The 18,296-nt window shown below is 43.4% G+C and overlaps 1 protein-coding gene across 1 annotated transcript in view; it reads right to left on the bottom strand.

The window, feature by feature from the left end:
• Window positions 1-18,296, bottom strand: part of ATRN (attractin) — a 147,157-nt gene that overhangs the window by 72,690 nt on the left and 56,171 nt on the right. The window contains exons 9-18 of the mRNA XM_063401225.1: window positions 17,861-18,044; window positions 15,423-15,577; window positions 11,099-11,183; window positions 9,462-9,682; window positions 8,174-8,295; window positions 7,526-7,664; window positions 5,422-5,603; window positions 3,034-3,250; window positions 1,705-1,890; window positions 152-385 (exon numbers count right to left, since the gene is read on the bottom strand). Of these exons, the coding sequence (XP_063257295.1) occupies window positions 152-385; window positions 1,705-1,890; window positions 3,034-3,250; window positions 5,422-5,603; window positions 7,526-7,664; window positions 8,174-8,295; window positions 9,462-9,682; window positions 11,099-11,183; window positions 15,423-15,577; window positions 17,861-18,044 (1,725 nt within the window). The remainder of the gene's footprint in view (window positions 1-151; window positions 386-1,704; window positions 1,891-3,033; window positions 3,251-5,421; window positions 5,604-7,525; window positions 7,665-8,173; window positions 8,296-9,461; window positions 9,683-11,098; window positions 11,184-15,422; window positions 15,578-17,860; window positions 18,045-18,296) is intronic.

Below are 18,296 nucleotides of genomic sequence, written 5' to 3'. Positions count from 1 at the left end.
TCCATCTCCAAGTGTGTAATTCCTATGTATATTCCATGCTCTCCTCCTCCCTCCATTAACAGGAGGAAACACAAGACACTACCACAGTCACAAAAGCTCCCTCCCCTTGCACTGAGTCGAAGTGTTGGACAAGGAAACGCTGCTGGTTTACCTGGGCACTGGATAAAGGACCAGTTATAGCTGCTCTCGGCAGGACACAAGGTGACATTGAGGACAGGCTCCAGGCTGTGCTTCCCTGGCGTGGGTGGGGCTGGCATCTTGACAGGGCCCCGGTAGGAGCCCTCGATGCACTTCCCCTTCCCGGTGTTGCTGGGATCCGTGCACCATCCACAGCCCGGCTGCTCCAAGCACTGAGCACAGGTGCAGTAGCCTGAGCAGTTTTCAGCTACAAAAAAACCAAATCAAAACACGAAATTGTGGAATAAATCACTATCTCAAACACACACAACAAAAATGCAGAATGTACTCTGCATAACTGTACTTTTATCTCACCAAAATATTTATCTGATCAAATCTAGAAATATTTATTCTGATATCCACAGTAACATATTAATTTCTATCAGTATATTTATTCTGGAATCTAAGATAACTATTAACAAAGGTTCCAATAATCAATGAGTTACCAAACAGCACAATACACAGAGAGATCTTTCGAACCACTACATGCCACCCTCTAACACCAGAGGTTAATGTTCCCTCTGCAAAACATCTCTGATTTATTTAAAATAGATTGGGTGATCAAATGAGCCATCTGGAAGCAAGGGCTCAAAACCAGCCAGTTTAGTTACTCTGAGCCTCTTCCTACCATGTTTCAGTATCACATACTATTATTTCAAGCCTTTGTCTGAGTCAAAAAGCATAGAATACAAATAGCAGAATAAAATTCCACCCTTTAGCCCCCCCTTTCTCTAATGGGATTGGATTTTAGGGGTGACAAACTCTTTACATACAGAAAACTTTTTCTATTCCTTTCCCCAGACCATCTTGAAAAATATTTTCTGGATTCTTGGTGTTGCAAGAGGAGCAGATTTTCTATTTTGATGTTTAAATAGAGAATATCTGCCTTTAAAAAGAAAAAAAAAAAGGGGGGGTTTCCATTATTTTAGCTTACTGATCTCCTGCCTGATGCTTCTTTAACTTTTGACCTCTGGCAATATGGGAAGTTCATACTCTCATGTTCCTTAAATTCATTTTCTTCATCTCTTATTTTGCAACACTTTGAACTACTTGTGATGCCCCTGCTCACACCCAGCTCCTAAAGAATTCAACATAAATAAAATAATTTCTACATCTTCACTTGTTTTAACCTTTTAGGCTCTTTTACCCCAGGTTAGAAAAGAAAACACACTATTCCAAAGCCATGAAGCTTTTGCAGTTCGCTCACGTCTACCTAAAAGGGGCAAAAGAGTAAATAATTTATTTGAAATGAGGTAGGAATCCTTACTACAGTCTGTAAGTAGACAATACTTCAGAACAAAACACTTGTGCAAGCCCTACTCTGGATTGATAATCAGGCAATCACAGAACGGTTTGGGTTGGCAATGACCTTAGAGAGCGTGTCCTTCACCCCCTGCCACGGGCAGCAGCCCTTCCCCGAGACCAGGGCGCAAACCCCCTCCAGCCTGGCCTCGCTCCCTTCACCAGGAGATGCTCAGCTCAGCCCCAGGCTCTGGCAGCCCCTGCCCCGGTGGGAGCGGCACTCACGCGGACAGCTGCTCATGGTGTACCACTCCATGCACTGCCCGTAGGGGAAGGAGGCCACGTAGGCGTTGGAGTCCACGCACTGCTTCATGTTGCTGCACCACATGCACTCGGAGCTGCCGCTGGTGCACTCGGCGCAGGCGGCGCGCAGCGCGCAGGGCGGCCGGCACTGCTTGGCGCTGTGGTTGGCTGCGGGGAGCACAAGCGTCAGTTCACTCCCCAAAACAGTCCCGGCACGGCCTGCAAGGGACCCCAAAGACCCTCCCGTTCCACCCCTGCCGTGGCAGGGACACCTCCCACTGCCCCAGGCTGCTCCAGCCCCAGTGTCCAGCCTGGCCTGGGGCACTGCCGGGATCCAGGGGCAGCCGCAGCTGCTCCAGGGAAGGGTGGTGCGAGGGAGGTCTCTCGTTCTGTGCACTTCTGAGATGGATTCCTTGGCCACCCTCCCCAACACAGCGTAGGGTTTTTACATGAGCACAGGCTCATGTAAAACAGAATCCTGCTTTGCATGGGCACACAGGGATGTGTTTTAAATGATTTGATCAATTCCAGACATCAAAAAAGCACTGAAAGGAGAATGCCAATGCTTTAAGTTTTGCTTCAAGTGACTGTTCTCAGACTATAAACATCAGGGTAAAACTTAAACCCAAGGGCTGCAAATGAAAACATGGAATTCTGGGTTCAGGTCCCACATTCAGGATTCGCCTCCTGCATTTCCACAAAGAATTATTTCAACTGGTGCAGTGTACTTAAAATTTTTATTTAATCAACCAACTTCCCTAATACTTAAAGAGGCACTAATTGGTATTCCAAAATATTCAGCTACAATGGAGAATTAACAGACCAAGCCATCTGAAAAGATATGCAGTTTCAACAAAGCTGGAAGACTTTTCCCAAAAGCAAATAGCTTCTTTTATTCAAAGTTCTCATATCTCCAAAGTGTCTTTGCCAATTAATTTCAAACTTTGATAAAATCCTCCTCTGGCTACATAGCAGGGGAAGGGAAAAAGGGGAATTCAATTGGAAAGTTCCTTTTCTTATTTTTTTTGAAACAGGAGATTGCTCCATACCATAATTACCCTAAATGTCACACGTAGGTATGCAACAGAGAAAAAAATAATTAAAATAATGTACTTCAAATATTTTACAGTTAACAGCGTAAATGTTGAGCTATTTTTAAAATTTTTATTTCCTGCATGAAATAAGTACACAAGACACTCGTTCAGAAGTACTTGTCTTTGGCAAAGTCATGATGCAGCTGGTTTAAAATGTAATGAACTGCATTCTCTTTACTCTCTAGGAAATATAAATCAACCAGACAGCTGTTGTTACCTGGCCTTTCACAGACAGTGCCGTTGACCTCATTGATACATGTGGCTGCCTTCAGTCCCTGTAGAGCAGGCTCAGCTAAATATCCACAAAATCCTGCATCACTTGGCTCACTGGGAAGCCACTGGACGAGGGTGTTGGTGAAGGGAGACATGTCTTCCCAGCACCAATAGGAGACGTTGATTTTCCGCAGTCCAACCCATGGAGTCAAAGTTCTGGGCTAGAAATAAAGGAACAGGTCAAATCTAAATTACTGTTGCTGACCACAAACTTCTTAATACAAAGATCCTGTAAGACAACTATTTCTACTGGCAGTTTGTTTTTCAGCACACTTTCATTTTCATTTTGGGGAGGAGCATTTGAGCTCTGTTGCTATAATATGTGGTTTTACAGCTAAAGTAAGTAAACATCACCTACTTCAAACTGATTTTATGCACTTTTATACCATAGAGCTGCAGCTTCCAATAGCAACAGGGTTACAAAGCAGATCATGCTAACAGCAACATATATTCTTGTTATTACTAAACATCTACATGCAGTTTACTTGAAAAAGGAGCAACTGTAAAGCAGTGCCTCCCTCAGCACAGCCACCAGTGCTCCAAGCCCCAGTGTCCAGCCTGGCCTTGGACACTGCCAGGGATCCAGGGGCAGCCACAGCAAAGCTGGGAATTCCTGTGCCAGGGCCTGCCCACCCTGCCAGGGAACAATTCCTGCCCAGGATCCCATCCAGCCCTGCCCTCTGGCAGTGGAAGCCATTCCCTGTGTCCTGTCCCTCCATCCCTTGTCCCCAGTCCCTCTGCAGCTCTCCTGGAGCCCCTGCAGGCCCTGCCAGGGGCTGGCAGCTCTCCCTGGAGCCTTCCCTTCTCCAGGGGAACATTCCCAGCTCTCCCAGCCTGGCTCCAGAGCAGAGGGGCTCCAGCCCTGCAGCAGCTCCGCGGCTCCTCTGGGCTCTCTCCAGCAGCTCCACGTCCTTCTGCTGTTGGCCCCAGGGCTGGGGCAGCTCTGCCCGTGGGGAATCACCTGAGCAGGGCACAGGGGGCAGAGTCTCACTGGGGCCAGCTCGGGATACAGTTTCTCACCTTACAACCATTCTATCCTAAGGCTCCTAATCTCTTTAGACTCACTTTTTAAAGGACTCTATAGGTGGAAAAAACCCCTGTAAATTAACAATTCCTTTTTACACAGTGTAACGATTTGAACACTATGAGGGAAGGTTACCATGTGTCTTTAGGAATTTACTCTACACTCAGCTACTGGAGTATCCAAAAACACCTGGAGCTGTCAGAATCGTGTATTTTTACAGTACCCCAGGCTTGGCTTCCACGTTTTACGGAAGGTTTAATGAACAATATTGTTTAAACTGTACCCTACCTTTCCTTGGCTAAACTGACTCCTCTCTAAAACACTGTCATTGTTGAAATTCCACTTTAAAATTACAAAGGGAATTAAGGCAGGGAATGTTCATGTTTTAACAGGGGAGTATTTCTCTTAAGTACTGAAGCATGTTCTCCCTTAAAAAAAAAAAAGCAATCCTGTTGCCTCCTGCCTCATTTTTCCTAGTCCAAATGCTTCCCACAGTGGCCTCTGGGACCCACGAGTTGTTATTTTGATGTGCCATCAGGCCACAGCAGCTTTCCAGGCTAATCCAGGATTTTACAAGAGATGCAGAGCATTGTTCTTTCTCAGGGCTCTAGCACCATCTACACAACATGCCATGAACATCCCCCTTCTTTCTCTCAGGGACTGGAAAAAATATGTATTTCTTCCATGGATGCATGAAGGGGGAAAAAATCCACTTCACTTCTCCCTGGGCCTGACAGCAAAGCACCAACCACTAAATCACACACAAATATCGCCAAACAGGCCAAGCAGCTCTGTGGAATGAGAAGGCAACACTTTAAACAGCTGCTTTTCTGAGTGGAGTAAATAACTCAATACTTTACATTAAACATCTCCAGTGTCCCAAAGGGACTTTTATTTATAAAATTTGTGCACAAGTCACCAGAGGGCTCCTGCTGCAGTCCTGTATTCCACCAGGGAAATGCAGGTGTGATTCCAGTACAGAAAGTGTTATCTCTAAGGCACTGTGTATATTTATATTTATATTTATATTTATATTTATATTTATATTTATATTTATATTTATATTTATATTTATATTTATATTTATATTTATATTTATATTTATATTTATATTTATATTTATTTCCCATTTACATTCTCTACAATTTCAGCTTAGAAGCACCCAGAGGGTACACTGAATTTCACAAGAAAATCAGTTGGTTTTGGTTAAGAAGCATTTCCATTGTGTACAGAGCACACAATACTCCGGCAGGGACTCCTCCACAGGCACAGCTTTATTACGCAAGAGACGACAAGAGAAGCACTCACCGAAGACTGAACCTTCTGCAGCTCCTTCAGAACAAATTCCACCTTCTTCTGGGTGGTGAGAGAAGCCAGCAAAGCACCACTGGACCTGCAGGACAGTTTAGCATGATCGTAATTCTCCTTGGTGTTGGTGATCTTCAGGCAGGAGTTGCCAACCAAATGCCAGTTTGTTCCGCAGATGTTTTCTGGGGGACAAGGGGGAAAAGAAAGTAAACCCAGAGATGCAGATGACCTTCCCAACAATCAAGGTAGTGAAAGAAAAATGAAACACATGAGCCCAGGTGGGCAAGAGGCCACTGGAAGCCACTGGGCTGTGCCAGCTCCGGGGTGGCAGCAGGGCCAGGGCAGTGCCCGTCCCCTGTGCTGGCACTGCTGGGGCACCTCCAGGGCTGGGGCAGCTCTGGAGAGCCCTGGAGGGGCTGGAGCGTGTCCAGGGAAGGGAAGGGAGCTGGGAAGGGGCTGGAGAATTCCTGAGGGAGCTGGGAAGGGGCTGGAGAATTCCTGAGGGAGCTGGAAAGGGCTGAGCCTGGAGAAAAGGAGGCTCAGGGGGACCTTGTGGCTCTGCACAAGTCCCTGCCAGGAGGGGACAGCCAGGGGGGTCAGGCTCTGCTCCCAGGGAACGAGGGGAAATGCCAGGAAAGGTTTAGGTTGCATAATTGGGAAAATTTCTTCCCTGAAAATGTTGCCAAGCATTGGAAGGGGCTGCCCAGGCCAGTGATGGAGTCTCCACCCCTGCAAGTGTTCAGAAAATAAGCAGACATGGCCCTCAGTGCTATGGCTTAGTGCCATGGTGAGGTTGGGACAGAGGCTGAATGTGATGATGATGATGATCTTAGAGGTATTTTCCAGCCTTAATGATTCCATGAACTCTCCCACTAAGAAATACCTACAGCCCTGCCCCAAACCAGTATGACTTAGAGGTGTGCTCAGAAATGTTGATACATAACAATATTGGAGGAGAAGGAAATCTGTTTAGGGGAGCTAAAGTCTGAGATCAGCATCTGGTTATCTGCAGTATGCAATCATTGCACTTATTACAATGTTGAATAACAAAATTTTTGTAGGAGAAAGAGAAAAAAAAACCAAATTTGTATTTTGTTGATGTCTTGAAGTCACTTATCCACTCACAGTTGTCAGGGGACCTTTTGGCATGAGAGGGTGGTTGTGTTAATGCTGTCCACACCACGACCTTCCAGGATTAATCCCTGTTTCAACTTGAGCACAAGCCCACTACTGAAGAACTCCTTACACTTTGTGATTAATTATTTCCCTTACAGAAAAAGCCCTGATAGGCATTTCCAGTGTGAATTCAGATTTAACAGATGGAAAAGCTCTCAAGGGTCAATTTTTCAGATGAGCTTTTTACACAAGCTCTTTATCTTTCTCTGTAAAGATGTTTTTTCTCACTTTCATGGCTCTTCTTCAAAGTCTCCTCAATTTTAAACTTTTGCAGACTGGCAAACACCAGACCTGGACACGTCCAGATCTACCAGTTCCTAGGGGAAGGTTTTCCATGTGCCTTAAAATGTTGTGTCTAATGGCTTTTCTCCCCTTTCCCTATATTTTATTGCCTACAAATGTTAATCACTGAAGATCCTCTATTTCTCTCCCAGTCAGTGGGATAAAAAAATGGACTGCAAGGGAACAAATAACCAGCTCCTATGAGCTCCACTGCAAACACTCTAACTGGAGAATTTTCCTTAAACACTTCAGGTGTTACTTGCCTCATTTGTCCAGTATGTGCCATTATACTTTTGCACAATTTTAGTTCCTAAATTAAATAGCATGCATTATTAAATCTAATATCTCATAGAAGCCTATTATCAACAGCTTTTATCAAATGAAAAGGGAGAGATGAAATACAGCCTAATAATTATACAAATGATCATAGTCCTCTTCAGACAACTGGGACTGAAAAATATTCCAGCAGACTTGCTCGATTTACTACAAATTAAGTTTCATACCAAAGCTGGTATGATTAAACAACACTATTTTCTCCATCTTAACACTAAAAATTACAGCTTTGGCGGTAAAACCAATAAAAATTTTTAAAAACCCGCAACAACTTTTGGAGTGGGTGAATTTGGGTTATGCCACCAGTACCTACCTGGCAGAGCGATGCACTCCTGATTCCTAGGTTCCCACTGACAGTTTTGATCCATGGCACAGCTTTTACAACTCGTCTTTTTGTTACAGTAATAAGCAGGATTATCCTTAGGACAATTGTCATAGAGAGTAACAGGAACCTAAAATAAATAGCACAGGTGAGGCTTTTTCTGATATCCATTCCATGTGGGTTTATAACAGCCATGACTACGACACTAAATATCACAGTTCTGCTCTACAAAGCAATTTATATATCCAAAAGCTGTGGAACTGGGCACAGCCTGGACTGGCTATCCAAGGTACTCTCCCAAAACACCACCTGACATGTTTTCCGTACTAAAGCTTTTACAAGAGGGCTATTTTGGTTTTTCTAGGGAAGGCCCTATTGGTATCAAACCCAAAATGTGATAAATCATACCATGGGGAAACCTCCACCTCTTCCTCTCTGCCCACAGCTGTCCTCCTAAATTCATTGGAAAATATCATGCAAAACCCTTGGATCAAACTGAAAAAATCCAAGCATGTAACACTTTGAGCTAGACATGCACTGGGAATAACAAACAGGGATTGTAACACTGACAGATGAAAACGTGGACATTTGCTATTGCAAAGGGTAAATTTAAACTAAGGGAGTGCTGAGAGCCCTTACCTGTTCCTCTGTGCAGTTGCTGTGTGCTGGGATACACTGGTCAGAACACCACTGACAGCTGTTTGTGTTGGCTGTGCAGCTGTAGCAGTCTGTAATCTGATCACATTTTTCATTGTCTACAGCTATTAAAGAAAAAAACCTGCATGACCAAAAACAGGCATTTCCTGACAGAGCTCTAAGAACTTGATTATTTACAGCAGAAGATACAACCAGAGAACAGTGCCTGTAGATTTTCTGTTAACAACTAAAATCAGGTACTTTCATGTGTTTGAACTGGTAGAAAATTGCTTTTATTTGCAACAGCAATCATTTTTAGTGCCCAAGGAGCCCTAAAACACACCACCAGAAAATAATGCACCAAGACATGGAAGCACATGAACTAAGACATGCTAATGCCCAGGGAAATCATGACAGAGGATATTCCATAAGATCAGTGACCATCTCCCACCACAGGCCCATCTTCCTGCAAGCCTGGCTTTCAAGCAGAGCATTTTCATGTGAAGCCTGAACTTTTCATTCATCCTTCCAATTATTTATTGCCTGTGTTTTGTGAAAATTTATTGTACATTGAGAGTCCAGCAAGACAATGTCCCTTTACATTAGTTTTTATTAAATAATTAAAGGCTGCACATCTGTTGCAGAATCAAGGGCTGTATAGTGAATTCAGAGCAATTAATGTATCAGGATAAAGGTGTTTAAAATTATCCTAAGGGGAATTACAGGAATCAGACTTTAAAACACAAATTCATTTTATCTGCCTCTATACACAGAATCATAGAATCCCAGAATAGGCTGGGTTGGAAGGGACCTTAAAGATAATCTGGTACCAACCCCCTGCCAAAAAATAAAGTAACTTTTCCTAAAGGAGTATTCCCACTGTCTCTTTTGAAGAGAACAGGATAACTCCACCAGATCCAGATGCCCTTCCCTGCCCCGCGGTGCTCTTCAGCAAATTCTTGACATGCACATGGTGAATTCTTGGAGCAAACATTTACAGAATGATGGTCCAGGCCTGGTTCCCAGCTGGTGATGTTTGTTAGGGATAGAAAAGTAAGTCCAAGAAGCAGGATAGAAAAAAGATCTCATGAAGAAGCAGCTTCAGGAGCAGGAAATAGAAACACCTCCACATGTCCATGACAGAGGAAGGGCTCCCAGGACATGTGGAAGCACAATCTCAGCCCCCCACTTAAAACCTGACCTTGTAATGGCATACAATTAACACAGGACAGAATCTGGAAAGAGAAAAAGAGCCTTTCAGAAAAGGAAATAGGAAGAATCTGACACATACCTGGCTTGGGAGGGCAGTCTTCAAAGACCTTTTGCTGCTGCTCCACTGTTGCGTTTTCCCAGGGGACGCAGCGAGGCGGGCGGGACGCCCACACGCACCTGAGCCCGGGGCCTGCCCGCAGGCAGGACGTCTCGCTGTCAAACGCCTCGCAGCTCTCGGGCGTGAACTTCAGGATGTCACTCAGCAGGAGGCTGTTGAAGCCTCCAAACACGTACATGGTGCTGGACAACATGGAAGTAAAGAGAGAAAAACTCGCAGCTGTTTTCATGGACAGAGCACTGCTTCAGGTAAATGGGATTTAAGGTCTGAGGGAAGTGTTTTATTACATGCCAGCATATATAAATCCAAATAAATAGCTCTTGGTTAAGGGAGGCACTAAAGAAAAGGTCAGACAAATTTCATTGTTTCAGAGAAGCCAGCGAGACTCAACACAGAGTCAAAGCTGTTCAAGGTCATCAACCAATCTTCCCCTTCAGCCAAAACTTTAGGGGACCTGATCAACATGACTATACACTAAATACTGCAAAAATGTGGGATCCTCCTGTAATCTACACTGGCAAGAGAGGGAGGAGGCTAAAAATTGGGGAGATGGTATCATAGCATTAAACCAGAGTTCAGAAACTGTGACAAAACAATTTGGTGCTGTCATTCTCTCTGCTCCTCTGTAAGAAAACCACACTTTGCATGGCTGGTAACAACTAAGCAGAGTCATTGTGTCAACTAAAAAACCCCAAGCAACCCCTAAAACAGAAAATATTTTGGAGGAAGAGGAGTGGGGGATTTCAAACCTCCTTCAGAGTCAGCTGCACAAAGCAAAACCCTAAATTTTAGTAGTTACATGAAAATGTCACACAAAAATTCTCTGTCCACCTGTGTCTGTCAATGCACCTTTAAAAATACAGTGAAGAAGGGCCAAGGCAACTGAAAAGAGAAGTTTTGATTGAATGGTAAGTATTTTTATGATGATTTTCATTTTATTTTCGAACGCCTATGAAATGAATTTCTCAAACTTTGTAACTGATTCAGTAAGAGCTGGGATATCACTACAGTGTATAAGGCTTAACAGCCAAAATCTCACCTAAGATTTCAGCCCAGTACTGGGCATCACGGGCCTGGGGAAGAGCAGCCCCACAGGATAAGGTGCGTGAAGTGAAACATGAATAAATTTTAAAAAGCATGAGTGAAATTCAGATTTAGAAATAAACATTGTCAGTGCAGCTAAGAAATAAACGTGAAATACATTGAAATGCACAATTATGAAAGAAATAAAAAATAGAAAAATATATTAAAATCATGAAAAAAATCAAATTATTGAAAAAACTAAGTGAGCTGAGACAGTTTAGCCCAGTGAAGAGGGGCTGATGAGAACAGGTGAATACTGAAGACATTACAAGAGTGAAGACCTGAAAACTTTCAGAGATGCACAGAACGGTTTGGGTGGGAAGGAACCTCAAATTCCACCTCATTCCACCCCATGCCATGGGCAGGGACACCTTCCACTGGACTAGGCTGCTCCAAAGCCCATCCACCCTAGCCTTGTAGCCTTCCAGGGATGGGGCAGTCCAAACCTCCAGGGCAAGAGTTCCTAAAACCAGCACGTGCACATTCCCAGAGCTGTGGAACACCCCTGTCCTTACCTGTTGTACAGCACAGCAGAGTGCCCAAACCTGTTCACATCGTGGTGGAGAGACGGGCGAGGGAGAACAGACCACCGATCACAGGCTGGAGTGAAGAAAACCCTTTCAGAAATCACACAGCACACATTGCTTCTGAGAGACCCCAAAGGACCTGCCAACCTCCACTAAAGGCCCTGAGGGGCTGCAGCGTGTCCAGGGAAGGGAAGGGAGCTGGGAAGGGGCTGGAGAATTCCTGAGGGAGCTGGGAAGGGGCTGGAGAATTCCTGAGGGAGCTGGGAAGGGGCTGAGCCTGCAGAAAAGGAGGCTCAGGGGGACCTTGTGGCTCTGCACAAGTCCCTGACAGGAGGGGACAGCCAGAGGGGTCGGGCTCTGCTCCCAGGGAACAGAAGAAGCTGCTTCTCCTCCTTCACTAGTATGATTTTTCACCATGTAACAAGTTCTGGTTTTATCTGTTTATACATGAATTATTTGCAGTTTTGCCCCAAACCAGTATCACTGAGAACAGAGGCTTATCTTTTTTTACTTCTTCCATTGCCATTATGTTCCTAGAGGGAAGGTATCCATGTTTTTAAAAATATTTTTCACTCATCATAGCTTAAGGATTTGGAGCTGTTTTTCTCTTTAATACGGTGTTAGATTATTCCATCTTTTTCTATTAGCATAAAATTGATAAGTTCTGCTTCATTTTTTACTTGGGTTCTCAGGTAATTTTTTCCTTTGGGCAGCATTGGAGAAAAAACAAATTAAGAAACATCTAACCCACTGAGCAAAGGAACAAAAGTAGGAAAAGTCAGTCCAACACATAACACTTACACATCATAAAGGGAATGGATCACCTTGGGGGCCAATATCCCAGAGGCACTTGGATGCAATTTATGCAATTAAGACAGAAAAGTCAATCTTCTGTAAAGATCTACAGAGACCTCAAATACTCTTAAGATTCTTTAATACAAGATAAAACCATCGTGTCATAGACTGACCCTCTGAAAAAAAAAGCCCACAAACCAAACTAGTCCATGGATAAACTGAAACAGCAAAGAAAAACAAAGTTTTAAATTTTTACTAAATTTAATTGGAGAATTGTTGGATAAAACAACAAACGCAGAGCAGTTTTGTTCAAGAGTGCTGATAAAGGAAAGACAAAACACACAGTTAGATTTAGTAGTTTGATAAACTGTGATTCTGAAACTTATTTTTACATGTCATCTGCTCCTTTTTCAAAGAATTTAACCTAGCCCAGTATCACTCCTGAGCTAAGCATGACAGTTCCAATTTTTAATAGGAGACTCCAGAAAAATTGGACAGCAATTTGCAATTTTTTAGCCGTCAAGTTTTATGTTATGTGAGGCCAAGAAACATGTTTTTCTAGACTAATAGAAGGCCTGGAATACTTTGCTTTCTAAGCTTCTTTCCCATTTTTAACCAGAGATCACATATTAGAAAAATCGAGTAATTCTGAGACTACAAAGAATCTTCTCCTTCCTGACTTAACCAAAATCTTACACTGCCAGGATTTATTAAATGTACTGTTCAAATAACTATGAAAACATCCAGCCTCTCCCTGTGTTTGTCATCAAAATCAGAATTTTGATGGGATAAATATAAGAGTTTTATTTCTCTTCTGTGGGGAGAAAAAATCAATTTAAAAGTAGCATCTTTACCTAAGTAGCAGGTGGAGGATTAAGTGAGACATTTTTCCACCCAAAGCTGCTGTAAATCAGGAAACTTTTTGACAAAGGCCAGAGAGACCAGTTAGGAAGACCTAATTGGCCATTTCTATGCGCAGAAAATAGGGAAAATACTGAGAGACAGCTCTGCCCAAGTGCTCACCTAACCCAAACGTCAACAACCCAAAGGCTTGTCCTGAGAATCGAGAATAACACACGCACACAGCTGGACCATTGTCCTGAAACCTTCCCAAACTAGGCAGTACCTGGACAATTTGGATTGAATATGCCCCAACTTGCTCAAGGAGAGTATAAAAGACAAGAAGCACTCAAGAATTTTTATTGCTCACCCCCAGCACACATCTCAGTGCAAGCTGTTAGCATTGCCCCACATAGAAAAAAGATTTTATATCCTCCCAGTACTCAGTGCATGTGCTCTGATTACTTGGAAATTTCAGGAGGGAAAACCAGAAAAACCTGATGATGTAAATAAAATTAGTTTCTACCAAAGTAAGTTTTAATGGCAAAGGTTAAGGAGAAGACCCAGATTTGATGCATTAGTTTCAGACTGGGTTTAATTCCACTCCTCTCCAGTCATCACTGTGATCATTAATCAATCATGATCTCTAATCACCAAGTTGTAAAAAATGAGTAAACCAGCCAGACAGCATACTACAAAACTAGGGAAAAAAGACAATTATTAAGCCTCTCCACTGAAGGCTCTCATTATCACCTGACCTTGGTTTTCTCCTGGGTAACTCGTGCCTTAGGAACATCAAGGGACAGATAACAGGGGGGTTATATGGGCTTATTCCCATGGAGACCAACAGGAGCATGAGCAGGGTAATTAACTACTGCAGAGATCATACATGAAGAGCCACTGAAAGGATCTTTCTGCTGTGACACAAATGCTGAGCCACCACCCTGATGCATTCCAAGTCACATGGGATAAGGAAAGCCATGCACAATGGCTTCTGCAATGAAGAGAACAGAAGTGGTCTTGTTTCTGAAAAAAAAGCTGTTCTTTGCAGGCTGAGAGTCTCTTCTCTAAGGAAAGAGGGGACTCAAGAACACCTCTCACGCATCATGGGAGGTAAAATCAATGTAAGCTCCACACGCCAGTGTTTCTCTGGTAAGAACTGGGGATGTTGACTACATCACTCATGAAACATGAACCTGCCTGTTACCTAAAGTGAATCAAAGTGAACATCATTATTGGCATATTTTGTCAAATGAATGCAATTTGTGTTTTACACCTAACAGAGAGTTCAGTAGATCAGGGCAGATAGCAGAATGCAGAAAGAAAAATCTATCACTGTTGCTACCAAAGTTTAAAAAAATCAAACTCTTTGTGACTGCTACAGAATGAGAAAATACTCTGGGCTGGATAGCACCTTAAAACAATCTCATTTCAGCTCTGAGCCATGTGCAGGAACACCTTAACAAGATCAGGCTTCTCCAAGCCCCTTCTAACCTGGTCAAACATCTCATTTTAATTCTGCAATTTAAAAAAAAATCAAAATAAAGCTAGCCAGGAGCACATAAAGATGCCAGAGGGATGTGACTAAAAATCACAGGGGGCAGAATGGAATGATTGCTGTAACAGAGAGCAAAAGGGCACAGGGACACCAAACCCAAGTGGACTTGGGATGACCCAAGTATTCACTTGCATTTTCCTCTCACAAACCAGGAGAGAGATCTCAGTGGACAGTCCCTTCCAGATTTCAGATTTACAGGATTATTTCAGGGAAGCCACATTTAGGGCATTCTGAGAGCAAAAAGTGAATATCAGAGCACAGAGTGGCATTTTTTCCCAGTGTGAATTATCTGGGTATGTATGTATGTACCTTCTTTTATGTAATTTTACCTCTTTTTTCCTTGTTCTTCTTAAACTTATAGTCTCTGTTATCCAAATCCACAAATAAATGCTGCCCTCTCCTGGCTACAGAAACTCAGCAAATCCAACCTGATAATTTGGCCCTATTATTGAATAAAGCAGTTAAAACAAGAGTGTGCACTGTACAGGTGGAGTTTCAGCAGGGTCTAATGCTTGCAACTGTCCTAAGAGCTTGAATTTTTGATCAATCATAGATTGATCAGAATATCAGAACAGATTTATGGCTGAGGTAGCAGGACAGGAAACAGCCTCAAGTTGGGCCAGGGAAGACATAGATTAGATATTAGGAATTTTTTTTTTCCTGCAAAGGGTAGCAAAACAGTGGAAAAAGCTGCCTAGAACAGTGATGGAGTCATCATTTCTGGAAGCAGTCAAAAAACGTGTGGATGTGGCACTTAAGGACATGGTTTAGTGGTGAAAATGGTGGTGGTGCTGAGTTGCCAGTTAGACTCAGTGATCTTGAACGTTTTTTCCAACCTTAATGATTCCATGATTTTATGATTCTGTATCAAGATGCAGTTTAAAACCTAGCTTTTAATGCCCAAGCTTCCATATAAACTGCTGCTGTCTGTAACTGGAAATCACTGCACCTCATTTGCCTGGAATTCTGGAGCAAGCTAATGATGGCACATCCCTGTGCCCTGCACCACTCAGGATCATACACCCACACTTAAACCAGGCATTCTGGAGACAACTGAGCACAGCTCCCTGGGAATAGCCAAATATTTGGGGGTTTGTTACTATTTCTGCAAGAACTTACCAATATCATAGGCCATAAAATCTGAAGAAAAGCACTTGGCACCATGGCTCATGGAGGTGTCGTTGTGAGTGTTTCCTCCAAACACCAGCATGGTCCCACTCACTATCACAGCTGTGTGCAAGTAGCGGAAGAACCGGCTGTCCTTCAAAATAGTCCTTCAGAAATAAAAATATATGTATTAGTGAGACTGCTAAGTGCCTGGCAAAGGCAAAACACTCCATAAATCCAAGCTGAAGAACATTTTGAGGGTGCAGGGAGGAGGATGATAATATCTAACTACTTTTCCTAATGAGGTGCTTAACAATTACATTTCACACTGTTCAATTCCACCTGTAATTTCATTCTCATCTTTCCATTTGCTTTGCCAATTTCTAGGAGAAATATACCTATGACAGCCTCTTTCCAAAGCTATGGATCTTCAAATTATCAACTCTTTCCCTAGGGATTCTCAAGTTTTCTCACTAACCTGTCTTTTGAACAAAGTCAGCCTGGGAAGACTCCAATATTTTGTAATAACTCTACTTTCATAGCAACCCAAAGAATTCTTTCACATGGGGCAGCATCTGTTGCTCTCAACTTAAGATTCTATTTTAAGGAAATCTATACAGCTCCTGAAAATGGAGCCCTGCAGGTTAATACCTGCACAACACGCTGGCTCATCGGAAACTAAATCATGGGAAGCATGAATCAAACCCACCACTGAGCTCAACTTTCATCAGTAGGATTGATGGCACTAAACACAGAGGGTCATCTTTTGGAGGAGTTTCCTACTTTTCTGAGAGGATTTGTATTGAAGAAGGGGATTCTGCCCCTGTGCCCTGCTCAGGTGATTCCCCATGGGAATCAGAGCTGCCCCAGCCCTGGGGCCAACAGCAGAAGGACGTGGAGCTGCTGGAGAGAGCCCAGAGGAGCCGCGGAGCTGCTGCAGGGCTGGAGCCCCTCTGCTCTGGAGCCAGGCTGGGAGAGCTGGGAATGTTCCCCTGGAGAAGGGAAGGCTCCAGGGAGAGCTGCCAGCCCCTGGCAGGGCCTGGAAGGGCTCCAGGAGAGCTGGAAAGGGACTGGGGACAAGGGATGGAGGGACAGGACATAGGGAATGGCTCCCACTGCCAGAGGGCAGGGCTGGATGGGATCCTGGGCAGGAATTGTTCCCTGGCAGGGTGGGCAGGCCCTGGCACAGGGTGCCCAGAGCAGCTGTGGCTGCCCCTGGATCCCTGGCAGTGCCCAAGGCCAGGTTGGACATCAGGGCTTGGAGCAGCCTGGGGCAGTGGAAAGTGTCCCTGCCCATAGTAGGAGTTGAGTTTTGAGGGATGGTTTGAGTTTTAAGGTCCCTTCCACTAAGGGACATCAAGTTGAGCGTGTGGTTGATGACTGAGGGATAAGATTTGTTCCAGAGGGACCTGGAGGAGCTCAAGAAGAGGGCCCATGGGAAGCTCATGAGATCTAAATAGGAAGAGAGGGCCTAAATCACTGAAGAATAAAACAAAGAGTCAAGGACACAAAAAAAGCAGAGATAGAAATGAACAGACAGTCCTACACTCTCCACTTGCTCAACAAGGCTTGCCAGACTGACAAAATAAATGTGACAAAAGAAAATTGGTGCTGCAGGAGCTTCGAAGAACATTGTCACATTGGTTAACTTTCTGCCTACTCAGCCAGATTTGTCCACCCCAGGGGTGAAGTGGAAGATCAAATTAATCCAGTGAGGAAGTGGGGTTGTTTCTGCGTCTACAACTGAGTGGGAAGGAAGGGGGTTGGAAATTAGTCACTCATTACCTTCCTCATCAGTACAGACTCAGAAACAGATGTTGCAGAAACACAAGCTATTTTAACACCCAATAAGAGATGATGTGACTCAAATTTACATGTGCTAACCCAAAAGACAGTCTCCTTTTTTCAGGAGTCTTTAGAATCAACGTTAAGACAAACAAAGAATTAAGGAAAATGTATTCCACCTCTGTTGCTCCAGGCTGTGAAGTGTGGCTATAGCTTTTTAATAAAACTCACCCTTGGGCAGAAACAAATCCCAGAAGATTTCAGCTTAAGAAATGAACATTTCAAGCAGTTACAGAGCCAGAAGAAAATAGGGTTATAATAGAAATTCTTTTATGGTCTTAACTGTAGAACGGACTATCACTTGCTTGCCTGCAGTAACTGCACTCATATGCACTGGCTAGCAAGAAAAAAAATCAAATATTTTTCTTTTCAGCTTGACTCAAACAATAGATTAAAATGGATTTCTTGGCTTGTTCACAGCCTTGACAATATTGATTATATCATTCTCTATTCATAAGGGGATATAAAAAAAGAGATCCAAGAGCACAGCATCTATCCTGAATTCAGGTAGATAGAAACCCTTATCAAATACCCATCCTCTTGTTCACTACAAACAAAACCGACAGGGCAGCAAACAGAAGAAAGACAGAGGAGGAAGCACTTACCACATGCGGGAATCAACTTCGTATTTGTACAAATCATCCGCCAGCCTGTACTTGTTGGCACTGAACGCTTTGTAACCCCCGTGGATATAGATTGATCTTGTATTTGGATCATAAACACTGCTGTGACCGTATCCTCCTTGCACCAAAGCTCCACTCGTCTGTAAGATGCTCCAGGTATTTGTCACTGAAAATATGAGTGACAAAACACGGTTCATTTCTGTCCATTAATAACTCATCAACAACATGGTGAAATAAATTGGGATTCCCTTGACTCAGATCTAGACACTGTCTCTATTACTTTCATATCCAAAAATATTCTCCAAGAAGTCTGTTGTCAAGAAGCATTGCCAGGTATTTTTAATTAGAGCAGAAATAGCTCTTCCACAGTAATTTATTACATTTTGCAGACAAGCTAAGTAAATGAAAAATAAAAAGT

Source organism: Prinia subflava, chromosome 7 (assembly GCF_021018805.1).
Source record: "Prinia subflava isolate CZ2003 ecotype Zambia chromosome 7, Cam_Psub_1.2, whole genome shotgun sequence".
Lineage (NCBI taxonomy): Eukaryota > Metazoa > Chordata > Aves > Passeriformes > Cisticolidae > Prinia > Prinia subflava.
Note: the sequence above shows the minus strand (reverse complement) of the source record. Positions and strands in the feature narration are given on the sequence as shown.